Source organism: Thunnus thynnus, chromosome 13 (genome assembly GCF_963924715.1).
Source record: "Thunnus thynnus chromosome 13, fThuThy2.1, whole genome shotgun sequence".
Lineage (NCBI taxonomy): Eukaryota > Metazoa > Chordata > Actinopteri > Scombriformes > Scombridae > Thunnus > Thunnus thynnus.
This window is the reverse complement of record NC_089529.1, coordinates 17549805-17565058: the sequence shown is the minus strand read 5'-3', so window position 1 is coordinate 17565058 and position 15254 is coordinate 17549805. Positions and strand designations below refer to the sequence as shown.

The window sequence follows — 15254 nt, the reverse complement described above, 5'->3', positions numbered from 1 at the left end:
TGTCTCCTCTTCTACCTCCTTTTTCTTCCTCTCTTCCTCTTTCCTCCTCTCCTCCTCTTCTCTCTTTCTTCCTCTCCTTCTCTGCCTCATTTTTCTTTTTCTCGTCCTCCTCCATCCTCTTTCTCTTCTCCTCCTCTTTCATTTTTTGCTGCTCCTTCTCTTTTTCCTCCCTCAAGTGTCTCTCCTCCAACTTCCGCGTCTCTTCCTCCCGCTTCCTCTTTTGCTCCTCAAACACTCTCCTCTCCTCCTTCCTTTTCTCCTCCTCCTCTTTCATCTTCCTCATGCATCTCTCTCTCTCAAGTCTCGTCTCCTCCTCCTCCCTGAGTTTCTTTTCTTCCTCCACCTCCAGGAGTTTCTTCTCCTGCTCTCTTTGCCTCCTCTCCTCCTCATCCCGCTTCCTCTTCTCCTCTTCCTCCCTCTGCTTCTCCTGTCTATCTCTCTTCTCCTTCAGAAGTCTCTCCTCTTCAAGTTTCCTCCTTTCCTTCACCCTCTCCCTCTCCTCAGCTTCCTGTAAGAATCTCTTCTTCTCTTCCTCTAACAGTCTCTTCTTCTCTTCCTCATGTTTTCTCCTCTTCTCTTGCTCCTGCTTTTCTCTCTCCTCTTCCTCTTTCCTCCTCTTTTCTTCCTCTTGCTTCTCTTGAATTTCTTTCTCCCTCTTCTTCTGCTCTGCCTTCATCATCTCCTCCTTCTTCATCGCCGCTCCATCTAACTGCTCTGTCAGTGACAGCTTTTCCCCAGAGGCCTTTTCATTGGTTTTCTGTTCAAGACTGCAGAACAGATAAACAATATTCCTTAATCCCAAGTGTGTGTGTGTGTGTGTATGTGTGTGTGTGTGTGTGTGTGTGTGTGTGTGTGTATTTTACCATTATAAGCACCATCAGATCACATTTTTTTTACTTTTTAATGTTTTTGATCTTGATTTTATCTGTGATTATAAATACTCACCCCGGAGGACACCGTTTGATAGTATCCTGCTTAGAGTCATCCTCTTCCAGAAACAAGCCACCTGATTGTTGTCTCTGGTTAAATGACTCAAAGATGATGTCATCAAAGTCAGGATCTGGCTCAGGCTTTACCAGGGGAGGCTTTTCAGTCTTAACGGGGCTAATTATACTCTTCGTCTCATTAGTTGGCCTTTTCAAATCAATTTCCCCCTTATCATTTGGCTGCTTAGGAGTGATAAACGCTGCCACAACATTAGCGGAGGGCTGCTGGGAGGTGGAGCTTTCACAGCAGGAGAAGGGCCACGGAGGGGGTGGGGCTATGATCAGCTCTGAAGGGGATTGGGTAGGACTGGGGACAGAAATACCGGAGATCAGGCTCGAGAGATGTAAATTCACAGCTGGTGGGTGAAATTTCACAAGGCTGAGCGTGCGGGAGGTGATGAGGGGGTTGACAAGCGGACCAGAAAGCGGACTACACACCTGCTAATTGCTCTAAGGCCATGTCTTGGAAGGTGAGTGCAACAGGAGGCAGGGTACAAAACACTCTGCGACTGTTAGCACATGTTAGCATCAAGGAAGCACACACACCAAGCACAAAGCAACCAGGAATCCTTGAACAATCCTTGATCAGCAAACATGGAGAAACTGTTATTCAACCACACGTGTCAGCAGTTGTAAACAGGTTCGCAGTCAGCAGTGAGGTGGGTTATCTTGGCGTCATTTGGAGCATAATGAGTTCGATAAGGTGCTGATCAATACTAAAGAGTCCTTATTATGGAATTGTACATTGCTGCATTCTCTATTATGCAATATATCTAATGGTCCTAAGTAATATGATTAGAAAAAATAAAATAACAAAATCATTTGAGGAGGATGTAATTTTTCTTCCCAATCTGTGATGCACTCTGATGGACAACCATATCATCAGTTGCATGGAGACATGAATTAACTTTGGATATCTACTGCTGTGCAACTTAACAGTTCTTGTACAGACTCAACAGGAATAGTTTAACATTTAGAGACATATGCGTACTTTTTGGCTGAGAGTTAGACGACAAGATCGATTCCACTCTGTCTCCAGCCAGCAGACAGTTAGCTTAGCTTAGCATGAAGACTGGAAACAGGAGGAAACAGCTAGCCTGGCTCTGTCCAAAGGTAGCAAACCAGCACCTCTAATGCTCACTAATTAACAGGTTTTATCTTGTTTGTTTGGTTGTGTGGGACTATTTCTTGGGCTGGTGCAGTGACTTTCTGGATTTTGTGTGGATTAAACAAACAAGATATGACGAATATTACTGAGTTTTGAGTTGCTGGAAGGCAAATTTTGTTAGATTACGACAGAGCTGAGTTAGCTGTTTCCACCTGTTTCCAGTCTTTATGCTAAGCTAAGCTAACTTGCAGCTACATATGTGCAGATATGAAAGTGGTATCGATCTTTTAACTCTGTAAGAAAGCAATTAAGCATATTTTTCAAAATGTCAATCTGTTCCTTCAAGAAATCATGCAATATCAAGCATGCAGCCTATCTCATACATAAAGATAAAGATGTGCTTGCTATGCTTGATTTCATAAGTCTATTCTTCTTAAGAAAACTTGAGAAGAACACAAGAACAAGAAGAAGAATCTGAGCTTCTCAGGAGAAAACCCATTTTGTTATCCTATGTTTCTCTTGAGCTCTGTTAGGACTGCCATCAGTCTTCAGGACGCCTCTGTTTCTCCCAAACAGCACTTTGAGGCTAAACATATCTGTAACATCTCAAACCAAGCAATCTGAATTTATACACTCATGTAGTATAATTCCATGACCTCACCTGATCCTTCTTGGTTCAGCTTTGTTTTCTGTGGTGGCTGCTGGTCTGATTGGCTGGTTGGATATTTTGGTATTAGCCACTGCCTGGTTATTTTGAGGAGATCCCTCGCCTCGGCTGAGAGCGCTTGGAGTCGCTTCCTTGGCAACAGAGCTTTTGTCTTTGTTTCCTTGGTTGAAGGGGACAAAAGGACAAAAACAAGGTCAACAAAACAATTAGAAACTGTGAGTGATGAATGGAAAACTGGAAAGACAGTGTGATCATTTTGAACAAGAGAACCGGTTCCAAATCAGACATTTTTATGTCAAAAAACCTTGCTGCTACTGTCTTTGAGATCACTAGAGGCTGTAATAAATACTGATGGGTGATATTTGAGTAGTTGGCTGGTGTACCTGACTGGCATGAGCTGATCTGAGCAGGAAGAGCAGAGGGAGAGGTGGGGAGCTGAGTGACAGCGAGAGGGGAGGAGAAAAAAGCAGTGTTGGAAAGAGAAGACGAGCGAGGGGGTGAGGAGCATGGAAGAGAGGTAGGAAGGGTTGGAGCCTCTGGGTCACAAAGAGCATCGAGGTCAGGACTACTCAACAGTGGGACAGGGGTGATGTCACCACTAATCAGAGCGGAGACTGACGTCAGCCATGCCCCCTCAGCACCTGAGGATAGCAGAACAGTGAAAGCAAAAGAGATGAAATGAAAAGAAGTGAAGTTATGGGAGGGAAGACAAGGGAGAAAGGTTGGAAAATGAACAGCACAGAGAAACAGAGAAAAATGGAGAAGCGAGAGAGAAGGATAGGTGTAGTGACTATGGAAGGACAGCAGAGTTACCATACTCTTTTTTTTTTTACATTTATTACCTGACTCTGAGCTAGATGGTTGAGATTCGGGGAGAGGTGGTGCAGACGCAAGAGGAGGGGCATCAGTGGAAAAAGGTGAGGGAGAGGTGGGGCGGGCGAATGACTTGACAATCTGAGGTCTGAAAATATGAGAACGGCCTAGCAGAGACAAGAAACGATGCAAAGACATTTTGAGCAGAAAAGACAAGAAAGAAACTTTTTTTTTAAAGATTTGAAAAGAACATCAGTGATAGATAAGCATCAACAGACCAGAGACTTCATCTGCAGTTTGAACCTCTGGGGGGCGCCGTTGATGTAAAACAGGAGCTGAGAGAGAGGAGAGCAGATGAGGTGTGGGGAGAGGAGAGAAGAACAGAAAAGGAGTACAAAGAGGGCAGTGAGTGGTGAGAGGAGAGGAAAAAAGTGAAAGAGGAACAGCTAATTTTACGCATTTTACTAGTTGTATCACACCACAGAGGTAACCTATATCTGTCGAGAACAAACAGATGTTTGTCTTTGCTGTAGTCTCAGCAGTGAGCTCCTCGGTTTGGCTCCATTTGGTATATTGTAGCAGTCTAGAAATTAGTGTTGTCAATGTAATCAAAACCCTGTTAAAACAATATCATTAATGAAGGTGAATCTGATGTCCACTAATTCCAAAAGAGTGTATTTTGCAAGTCAATCTCCTCTGGGTATTAATGCAAGGATTTGAACAGTAAGAAGAGGAGTTACTGTAAGAGCAGGTTAAGTATATATTTATATTGTCTATGTTTATCATGTGTTATATATTTCAACATAATTTAAGTGCATACAATACTTTTATGTGTATTTGGAATAGTTAATTAAGGGTGGACTATGCTATGGTTATGTTGTTTTTTTATGAAATGCTAATGTGTTATAATAAATACATTTTTCTTATTTACAACATGTGATAATGTTATACAGCAGTTTTAGTATGTACAGAAGTTTAGGAACAATGTGGTGCTAGTAAGATATACAGAAGAGAAGTCTACAAGCATGGATCGAAACAAGCTTTTGACTGTGTTATATTGTGTAACAACACATTATGTGATTATATGGTGTAACGTTGTTTTAATAACAAGAGAACTTTAAGCCCATAATGATGTGTAACTTTTGGATAAGATTCACCTCCCTGATGGTGTTGTAAGTCTTTAAATAAACATTCCTTCAATGTTTTCCCTGCCTCCTGGACTTGTAAGTACTATGGCTTAATTCACAAGAAAATCTGATTTAAGTAAAGTGGAACACGAGTCAAAACTGAGACAATTCTAACAGACTAAGTGGCCATTAAACTTGGGATACAGCCACCACAGTTACAGTCTTCCTCTTGGCAACAAAGAGACACTAAATTGCCAACTTCCTGAGGCACTGCACTATCGACTAAACATTCAGATGTTTAACTCACTGGTGTCACAGTTCATGCATACATCTTCCTCAAAACAAACCATGCAACCCTCTACAGTAACAACGGCATTAAGGTGAGTCATGTGGAAAACAAACCAGACCACCACACATAAGGAAGCACTTAGTGGAAAGCATGCAGCATGTCTGTCTGCCAGCCAGCCTGCTGATACCTTTTCCTGAGCCTGACTGGAAGATTCTGGGCAGAGAGGGAGGCTGAGAGAGGGTCCTGGTGAGTGGAGGGTTAGCAGATGGGGGGTCAGAGGATAGGGTGGGCTTGGGGGGAGGAGGCTGGGAGGCAGTAGAGATGGTCTTATGGGTCAGAGTAGTGGATACAGTGAGAGAAGGTGTTTGGGAAGCCATGGAGGATGATGTTATGATAGTCTCAGGGGAGGGAAGTTTGGGAGGAGAAATGGGTTCAGAGTGCTTTGGAGATGGAGGGTGAGAAGGGGAGGGAGCTGAAGCAGATGGGGACTCTTCAGAGGAGGATTTAGGTGATGCAGGAGACACATCAGAGGGAGGCAGGACAGAGGAGGAACTCTGGCTTGAAGAGGGAAGTATAGCTGCTGTGACCTGGCAGCTTTTAGGTGATGGAGGATTAGTTAGTGGGTCAGATGAAGTATGAGCCTCAGGAAGAACGGGGTTGGTTGATTTTTTATGCTTGGACCTGGGTGAGGGCTGAGGGGAGGGGGCAGGTGAAGGTTGGATTTCTGACTGGACAGGGGCGGTGGTGAAAGGGTGTCGGGAGCGACGGGGCGAGGGGCGAGGAGCGATGGGTAGAGGAGGGCGGGAGTGGACGGCAGGATCTGGATGGATGGAAGGATGGTTGGATGGATCAGTGAGAGTAAGTTTTTGCAGAGGAAGAAATGATGAGAAGACACAAGGAATGAATTGAGAATGACAATGAAATGATGCTGAAAATTAGATTACTGTTGGGATCCCATGATGCTTAATTGTGCTGTTGTCATTAAGTTCCTTAAATCACATGCCTCGCTTGTTTGAAAGATACCACAAACAAACAAAATATGGAACTGAGATTGTTAACAGTGACGAATGACTATACAGACTGGATGAGTATGAGGTCAGAAAAGCATAATGTTGGTTGAGTATATAACAGAGCTGGATTTTCAGATTTATAACCCATTTACTATTGTCTATGTCTACAATGTACGCCAATTAATTTTTTTTCATAAGGGATCTTAAAGGATAGGTTCTCTTTTTGTCAAGTCTGTGGTAAAACAACAGTCAGTTGCCCAAATGAACAATAAAAGAGGTTTTGTTTGCTGTAATCATTCCTCCTGTTCATACTGGCTATTAAAAGATCCTCTCCAAATACACTTTCAATGTAAGTGATGGGGTCAAAATCCACATTCCTCATTTTGTGCAAAAATGTATTTAAAAGTTTGTCTGGAGCTAATATGAGGCTTCAGTCATCCTAGTTAGACAAAATTGATATCTTCCACAGTTACAGTCTTTTTAGTCTCTTTGTGTCTCGACGGACAGTGTTTTCCTGTTCAGCTGCAGTGGAAGTATAGTAACATAAACAGGGACTTTGGCACTAACTTCGAAAGATATCTACTTGATTTTACTAATTTGGATGACTGAAGCTTCATATTAGCTTCAGATAAACTTTTAAATACATTTTGGCACAGAGGGAGGCTTGTGGATTTTGTCATCTGTCACTTACATTGTAAGCACATTAGGAAGGGATCTGTTAATGGTCAATATGAACAGGAGGAATGATTACACCAAGAAAAAACAATTTCAATGTTCATATGGGCACCTTAAAACCTATTGTTTTAAGAAAGACTTGGAAAATTGTGAACTTATCCTTTAACTTGGTTTTTGTAAAAAAATTTCCTATCAAAAACTGTCAAGTACCAGAGGTTGGCGCATAATGTCTGGTCAGACAGTCCCCAATTTAAATCAATAATCTGCCAATTTTAAACAATTTTATTAAAGCAAAGTTCTTTTACGGTTGCTTGTGTTCAGAAAACATTTAAAATCTTAGAAGTCTAGCTATTTTCTTAAATGAGGAAATGGTTTTGTAGAGAACATGTTTATACAGTATCTATATTATCAGAAGTATCGTTTGGTGTGAGTAACTAGTGCTAGTGCTGATTACTGCTATAGTGTTCATATAGTGATATAAATGTGTATTTAAAAAGAAACATGAACATGTAATTTCATTCATTCTAAAAAAAGACCACTGAAAAAAGTCATCCCATGTCAGAGTTATGGTCATTTGAGTTTTGTTTCCACTTGATTTTCTCCTTTTTCATGCTGTGACAGTAATATCTCTCTGGACATAATAACCTCTATGTGCCATGATGCAGCTGGAGCTTTTCATAACTCCGAACAAACTTCAGTACATCAGTGACATTAGCCTAGCATCACATGATTCTCAACAGCATTTAATGTCCAGATGAGAAATATGTGGTATGCAAAGAACTGTCCGGTCAAGTGGGCAAGAACTGCAGAACAAATGACATGAGTGTGTGAAATACTGTGGAATAAACAGCTCCCAAATGACAGAGAGAGAGAGAGCGAGAAATAGACAGACAGACAGACAGAGTTCATACCCTCTAGTCTTTGGAAAGAGTGAGTGAAAGGCAGGGCAAGAGGAAGCTACCTGAGGCTGGAAAAGTGGGTCCAGTAGAGTTTCTCCTGTCAGGCGGAGGGGGAGCGGGGCGATTTGGGCGGGTAAGAGTGTGTGGAACTACTGCAGCGGCCAGAAAAGAAAAAAAAGTGTAGAAGGGGAAAAAGTGACAGTAATAATAGAGGAAAAAGAAGGCGAAGAAATGTCAGAGTGGAAATTATTCACAGTGAGGATAAGAGAGAAGAAACAGTGTTGCGTTTAAGTCTTCCTACCTGTAGCAGTGACAGACTTTTTGTCCTCCTCTTCATCGCTCTCGTTGAAGTCGTCCAGGTTGCCGATATCGGTGGGTTTCACACTCATCAGGCTAGCCAGACTCTGCATGTCTTCATCACTGAGGAACAAATGGAAAACACAAATGCCAACAGTCTGTCAAGAATTTGGGAGAAGTTTTCAAAACTGGAATAAATACACAAAAACACAAAATAAATATATTAAAAAGTATTCTTTGTCTATTTCCAAATAGGAATTATTTATAAAGTACTACTGGTTAAGATAACACTCAACATGACATCATCTCTTACAGACAGATAATTGCTGTGATATTTTTAGAGGATAAGCATGTGAGACGGCTATCATTTAGCCATCAAGAACAAACTAAAATTTACTACTCACGTGGCTTTCCCCTCACGGACAAAGACACACGACAGTGACAGCTTGAGTGTGGCTTCCACCACTTTGACAGACAGTGGCTTCAGCGTCAGTGTCAGGTCTGTCTGGGTTGGTGTGGGGCTGGCAAACCGTTTCAGGTTGATGTCAGCTGATGCCAGCACCTTACGATGCCCCTTGTTCTCCTGCACATGTACAATATACAAAGATAAGTCATAATGAACAGTATTTTTAATTGCATCAATTTAAAGGGGACGTATAATGCACATTGCCATGTCTATATTCATATTGTGGGGCTCTATTGGAATATCTTTGCATGATTTACAGTTAAAAAACTTCTTATTTATCTTATACTAGCTCTTTATGCAGCCCCTCAGTTCAGCCTCTGTCTGAAACAGGACGTTTTAGCTCCTCCCCTCGATGAGCCCACTCTGTTCTGATTGGCCAGCTCCTGGAAGCTGCCTCAGACTTCTGGTGGCTCTGGATTCTCCGTTAACGAACAGTAGTAGTTGGATCGCACTTCTTTTTCTTGTTCTTACTCAAAATGTCAACTTCTCAAATCCGAACATCCAAACAACATTGTTTGTGGTCATGTGCAAACAATCTGATGTCATCACGAGGAGGAAGTAAAGGTAGAATTTGTAAACACAGTGTTCAGAGCAGGCTGAAGCCCGGAACATTTTTACATATGTTCACCTCAAGTTTGAGAACTTTGACCATGTTTAACATAGACATCCAACATTATGACAGTATAAAAATAACAGAAAATCATAAAAAACATGTTATGTCCCCTTTAAAGCATCATGACGTATCAACAATGTTTTTCTGGTGAATATACTGTGTGTTCTGTATTTTGATGCATATTTTTTCTACTTTGTAAATTGAGTCTCATTCTTACAACAATATGTAAGATTTTTTTTAGAAGTTTAGTAATTTTATTAACAAAATAATTTGGTTAATTTGCTGCTTTGGTAACTGTTAGTTAGAGAAGTAGTCAAGAGATACTTACACCCTCAATGACAAATGTCCACTCTTTGTCCTCAAACTCATCAGCATTGGCATCCTGAAGAGACGAGAACAAACAATATGATTCACTTAGTTGAACATCCTCTGTGCTTGCATCAATACAAGAATCCATACATCTGCCTGTGTGTCTGTGTGTAAATGAGTTTCAAATTAAAGAAAAAATCAATACTAAGTATTATTGGGCCACTATGAGAACTGTTACAGTGTTGCTTGACATAGATTCTCCAAGTCTCTATTGAAGGTATGAACATCGTTCTTCAAAAAAAATAGTCCCTCATTTGGTGGTGGAGAATGCTGACTAACATGCTGGTTCAAAAACATAGTGTAAATGTCACATTCATCAGACCATTCAGAGACGTCATGTACCCTGTTGTTATATTACTCCACGCATTTATTTAGTTTTGTCCATTCATATGTCACCTGTCTGTATGTGTATAGTGTAAATAGTGTATCCTGGCGCTGTACCTTGAATAGTGTGACGGAGATGTCGATGTTCTCTGGGACGGGCCACACCACCATGCCCCTGTAAGGGTTCTTGATTCCAGGCTGCCAACTGTGGAGCTGCACAACAAACAACATGTCAGTGAGACTGTGTGTGTGTGTGTGTGTGTGTGTGTGTGTGTGTGTGTGCATGTGTGTGTGTGCATGTTTGTGGTGTTTCAGTAGTTTTACCTTGGAACACATGCGTCTGTTCCTCCTGGTCCAAACCACCCTCAGCTTGTCTGGTTGCCTACGGAAACACACAAACATACATCAAAACACAGAAATGACATCTTTCCTCATGCCGTTACTGCACTTGACAATTATATTTATTACATAATCTACAGTGAGGACAAGACTTAAAAAAGCCTCTGCAAGTTTGAAAACTATTAAGCTTAGGAACTGTAAAAAAAAGGAAGACTGGACACTGAAACTGAAAAACTTAATGAAATTATGTCTCCAAACAAAGAGGATATTATACAAATGGTCTAATACAAGGTCTTATGACTAACACTGCTGGATAATGATGCCTTGTAGTCAAAGACAAGGCACTAATGTGAGTGTGTGTGTATGTGTGCTTTGGCTGTGGGCACATGGTATAAACAAGTTTTCATTTGTCTATCTGTATATATACAGGCACACACCATACTTACACACACACATAATGTAGCCTTATCACAGATAAACACCTGCCTGCACACACACATACACACTGTACTGTACTGACATCTTTATATATATATATGTAAATGTATATATATGCATTTGTAAAGATGTAATATAGCATGTAATACAGCGTGTATGTGTGTGTGTAGGCAGCTGTTTATCTGCGATTAGGCTACATGATGTGTGTGTGTGTAAGTACGGTGTGTACCAGTATATTTGTGTATGTGTGTGTTGGTAACATGATGCCATTGTATTTTCTAAGTCCTCTGTGGCACGGGAAGTGAAACAGGAAGCTGCAGAGTCATGTGACTTGTGTCTTTCTGAATGTGAGGTGTGCCTCTTGACAGGAAGAAGGAACCCCCTTTTTCCTTAGCGTATACACACTTCAACACATAGAGCCTAAATCATTCACCAGTACTGTACATCATAATAATAGTACTAGTATAGTTTGATAGTACTCATCTAACCTCAAAATATATTATCTTTACAACCGTTTCAATACCTACAGTAAGGATATTCTTTTGAATATTAATAGTTTATAGCTGCAGGATATTGTCTCATGTTTCAGTGTGAGTAGAGCAAAGAGGATTATGTGTGTATACTGTATGTGTTTTTTTTAGCGGTGTGTGCATGTGTTTATGTGGTATGTGTGTTAGGGGGTCAGGAGTGACATCAGAAATAGACTGACAGGCACAGAGTGGAGGGTGAGAAGAGGGGGGAGGAAGAAAAGAACAGCACAAATGCTGACAATAGTGTGATGTGAAACACAAAGACACAGAAACATGTACTGTACCAGTGAGCTCAGTAACAATGTGAAGTAGCAGAAGGCTGTGATAGGTGGCAAACATTAGTGATGTCATACAGTCTAGTCACACACATACTATAGCATTGTGGTTGGTGTTTTGTTATTCAGCAGACTCTAGTTTTATCCTACAGCTGACTGGATGATGTCAAACAGTTTTTAACTTTTAAATCATTGTGTTATGTATAGTATTAAAACAGGACAGGTCACAGATATTTACTCATTTGACTGACTTCCTCAGTCAAATGACGAACTTCCTCAATAACCTAAACTTTATGTTTTTGTCACATGAAGCATTTTTTTGTGTTACTCTGGAAGTAGTCCTGTTGCTAAGTCTTTAATTGTGTCTGTGAAACTATACTGTCTCTCTCAACATTGTTTTCTGACTCTTGTACAAAGTGCTGGCCTTCTTATCTTTGCCCCCTCTGTATTATTATTACTCAAAAACCTTGGGATGGAGAATTTCTCTCAGGAGGCCTTGTTCATCTGGTGCCTGAATAATTTAATAAATACAAAAGGGATCTAACATCTAACAGAGCCTAAGGAATAATTTAGTCGTATCATGTCTCACACATTATAGTTGTAATTTTAGCAGGAAAGTTGCATTGAAATACATCTTTATCATGCAAACTCTAAGTCTGCATCTCAGCAACAAGTCTGTGTGGTGACGTGTCTCTAAGACAGCCAATGGTCTCAAATCATAGCACTAAATTAGAACAAACTCCAAACACTCACATTCAAATCACACTTGTACACTAACATGTGACCTCCCACATGCAAGGGTTCATTTCCTGCCTCTGATGTTTGATGTGATCTTAAAATATCAGTAACGCCTGACACTTGATACAGTTCACATTGTATCTAATAGCTGATTTCCTTTTTAGAAACAAGACACATCAGAGGTAACATGGCTGAAACTTTGGATTATTCTCCTGTCTTTCCTCACTTCCTCCTTTCCTCTCCTCCTCCCTCCTCTCTCTCTCTCTCTATCTCTCTCTTGCTCTGTGGTTTCTGACTTTTGCCTCAATGTCTGAACAACACACTGGTGAACGCTTATTAACTTTGATTTCATCATACTGCATGAGGGAGTTGTCGCTGTTTCTAAATCACCCTTTCTTTGCCCTTCTTTGTGTTTCTTTTTAGGAAGGCCGGGTGACACAAGGCCTTTGCTGTCAATCAAACTCTGAAACTTTATTGCTGCAAGCCTTCAGTCACTACAGCAAAGAACAGATGTATGTTTCTTATCATGCTGCTGACATGCTGCTTACACGATTATTCCACCCTTTAATGTAATCTTCACAGATAAGAAGGTGCAATGTGGGCCGAACTGTTACGTGCGCAAAGGTTTAAAGGTACGAGTTAAACTTTTCCATAATAGAAATCAGTTGAGAATATTAAAATGTATGTTTGAAGATTAACTTACTTATTGTACTGATAGAAGTTAGCACAAACTGGCTCCAAAAACGACCCTAAAACACTGTAATTGTCAATTTATTTTAATTGCAATGTTATGTCACTGTATGTCAGGGCTGAATCATGGTCCATGCTGTATCACCTGGCCATCTCCCAAATGTTTTGGATAACAGGAAATTGCACTAGTGGGAAAAGCCCCACAGAGCTTGAGTGCTACACAATAATTTGATTGCGTCTCAGAAATGAAAAAACAATGAGACGAGTGAGTCTACTGTTACGACAAATTATTGCATATTGATGTTAAATCAAAACTGTAAATCTTAAAAGCTCAAATTGCACCACACAGGCACTTGGTCAAATTAGACAGGAAGTGACCAACAAACAAAGACAATAACAACACTGCATGACTATAGAGTGTCATATTTAGAGCTGCGACGATTAGTTGATTAATTGATTAGCCAATCGAGAGAAAACTACTCTATAACTATTTTGATAATTGATTATAAGAAAAAATGTTTCAGCTTCTCAAATGTGAATATTTCACAGTTTTTTTTAGTTTTCTATGACAGTAAACTGAATAACTTTGGGTTGAGGACTATTGGTCGAGACAAAAGGACACTTTTCACTATTTTCTGACAGTTTATAGACCAAACACCCAATCAATTAATCGAGAAAATAATAATCAATAATAAAAATAATCATGGCAGCCCTAATCATATTGTTGTCATGTATGTCAATAATAGGTTTGCAGAGACAATGTCCCTGCACAACTGTGACCAAAATGTCACCTTTATTAGACTTATTTTGATATTACATTGCTTCTTTAACAGACTGCTAAAGTAAAACATGAGCCCTTACAGGTCAATGATCCTAATGATGAGCTGCGTACTGACTGATGCCTCTCTGACGCACACAGACACACATACAGACACCGGAACAGCTCACACACATGAGGGACGCCCTCATCTCAGAGTAGCGGAAAGACCCACAACATGAGAATGAACATGGCCATAATGAAGCATTATTGTAGGTAATAACATACTAAACAGCCACTTTCTGGAGGTTGTTTACAACTCACACTGTGACAAAAACGCTCTCAGGGCAGAAACATATCATCAAACTCACCATTTCTTGGTACACTCCAAGACGAGTTCCTGGTAAGACGCAACAAACTGAAACTTTGAAGCCTTTTTACCAACTCGCTGAAGTCTTTTCCATACCGAAGTCATAACTTCCTCTGATGAAATGCAATGTAACAAAGAGGGAAAAAGAAGGAGATCACGCACTCCCCCGCACAGCAATAATAATCCAACTTTGTCCGCTGTCTTCGTTCCTTAAAAGGTCCTCTGCTGCTGCTACTGCTGCGGCTGCTGAACCTCGCACAAGCTGCGACTTGCGCTCATTGGCGATAAGTTGACTCACGCACAGGAAAGTGAGAAATGCCGCTATGTACGAAGCAGAAAGAGCTGTAGCTACACTAGAACTGGCGATAAATCCAACAGCAAAGAGGAACCGATTCCGCCCTTCTCTCTCTCTCATTAAAACAGGCTATAAAAGCTTAATGTGAATCTAGAGTTCCAGCCAAACAACTGCTGTAGCTCTCATTGACAACTTGTCTCTCTCTCTATCGCTTTCTCTCTCTCTCTGTGTGTGTGTGTGGCAGTAATCCACATGGAGACAGCACAGCTCAGTCAAGCCTGGGGTTGTTGTAATATACTGTAGGTCCTCTAGAATTAGTTCACCCTCCCTCTTCCCCTCAGTGACAGAGAGACAGGCAGAGAGAGAGAGACAGAGAGAGAGAGAGAGAGATATGCAAAGGTTGGTCACTGGTGATGCAGCACTATGCAAAGGTCTTTATCTTGCTCCTTGTGAAGGCACTGAGGTAACAGTCTCACTCATTACCTGTACAGTAGACTTTGATCCTGACTGTCTATCACTGAAACAGGCTTATCTGAGAGTGACTATTGTACTTAATCAGCTCCACAGTCTTATAACCATGCAAGATTTCATGGGAGCCCTACAGTGCTGTTGCATGGAATACATAAAGCATTTTTTTTACTGAGTACAAGTCACTTCCTGAGTTTCAGCTGCGTCATTCTGGACACACCAGAGAAGTGTGTTTCATCTAGTTAACTGCAGAGGAATAGTTTCCATGGAGAGGGCCAATGGACTTCAATCTCTCTCTGTGTGTGTGTGTGTGTGTGTTCAAGCTAGGTCAAGGCACTGGGATTTTCCTCAGTGAGAGCAGGAGTGTATTTTTAGGTAGGGAATAGGGATGGATGGATGGACAGAGGCAGCTGGGGTGGAGGAGTGTGGGGCAGCAGCAGGGGGAACAACTCTCTCATGACTCAGAGTTGGTCTAATATTACACTGTGGGTCCAATGTTCAACAGTGAATTATTTCTCACAGTACCTCACTCCCCAAACATGCACACTCATACATACCTAATAACATGTGTTGTCCTCCGCCCTCTTGAAATGTAACTCAGACCGTTTGCAGCTTGCTTTGTACTGACCACCTTACTAACTACTCCACCATATGTCGTGAGTTTGATCCAACACTGACCCTTCAATAGCAAAATAAAAATGCTTCTGGTGT

At 41.0% G+C, this 15254-nt stretch overlaps 1 protein-coding gene across 6 annotated transcripts in view; it reads right to left on the bottom strand.

Moving 5' to 3' along the window:
- The window catches only part of ehbp1l1b (EH domain binding protein 1-like 1b), a 28666-nt gene extending 14175 nt beyond the window's left edge, over positions 1-14491 (bottom strand). The window contains exons 1-12 of one of the 6 annotated variants that reach the window (XM_067608426.1): positions 13782-14491; positions 9968-10025; positions 9761-9856; positions 9279-9332; positions 8276-8454; positions 7876-7994; positions 7637-7723; positions 5178-5810; positions 3853-3909; positions 3604-3741; positions 3145-3402; positions 2756-2921 (exon numbers count right to left, since the gene is read on the bottom strand). In XM_067608426.1, the coding sequence (XP_067464527.1) occupies positions 2756-2921; positions 3145-3402; positions 3604-3741; positions 3853-3909; positions 5178-5810; positions 7637-7723; positions 7876-7994; positions 8276-8454; positions 9279-9332; positions 9761-9856; positions 9968-10025; positions 13782-13885 (1949 nt within the window). In that variant the 5' untranslated portion in view covers positions 13886-14491. Of the gene's footprint in view, positions 1-2755; positions 2922-3144; positions 3403-3603; positions 3742-3852; positions 3910-5177; positions 5811-7636; positions 7727-7875; positions 7995-8275; positions 8455-9278; positions 9333-9760; positions 9857-9967; positions 10026-13781 lie in introns of all 6 variants that reach the window. The other 5 variants (XM_067608425.1, XM_067608427.1, XM_067608428.1 and 2 more) reach the window with 5 other exon arrangements.
- Between the last annotated feature and the right edge of the window lie 763 nt (positions 14492-15254).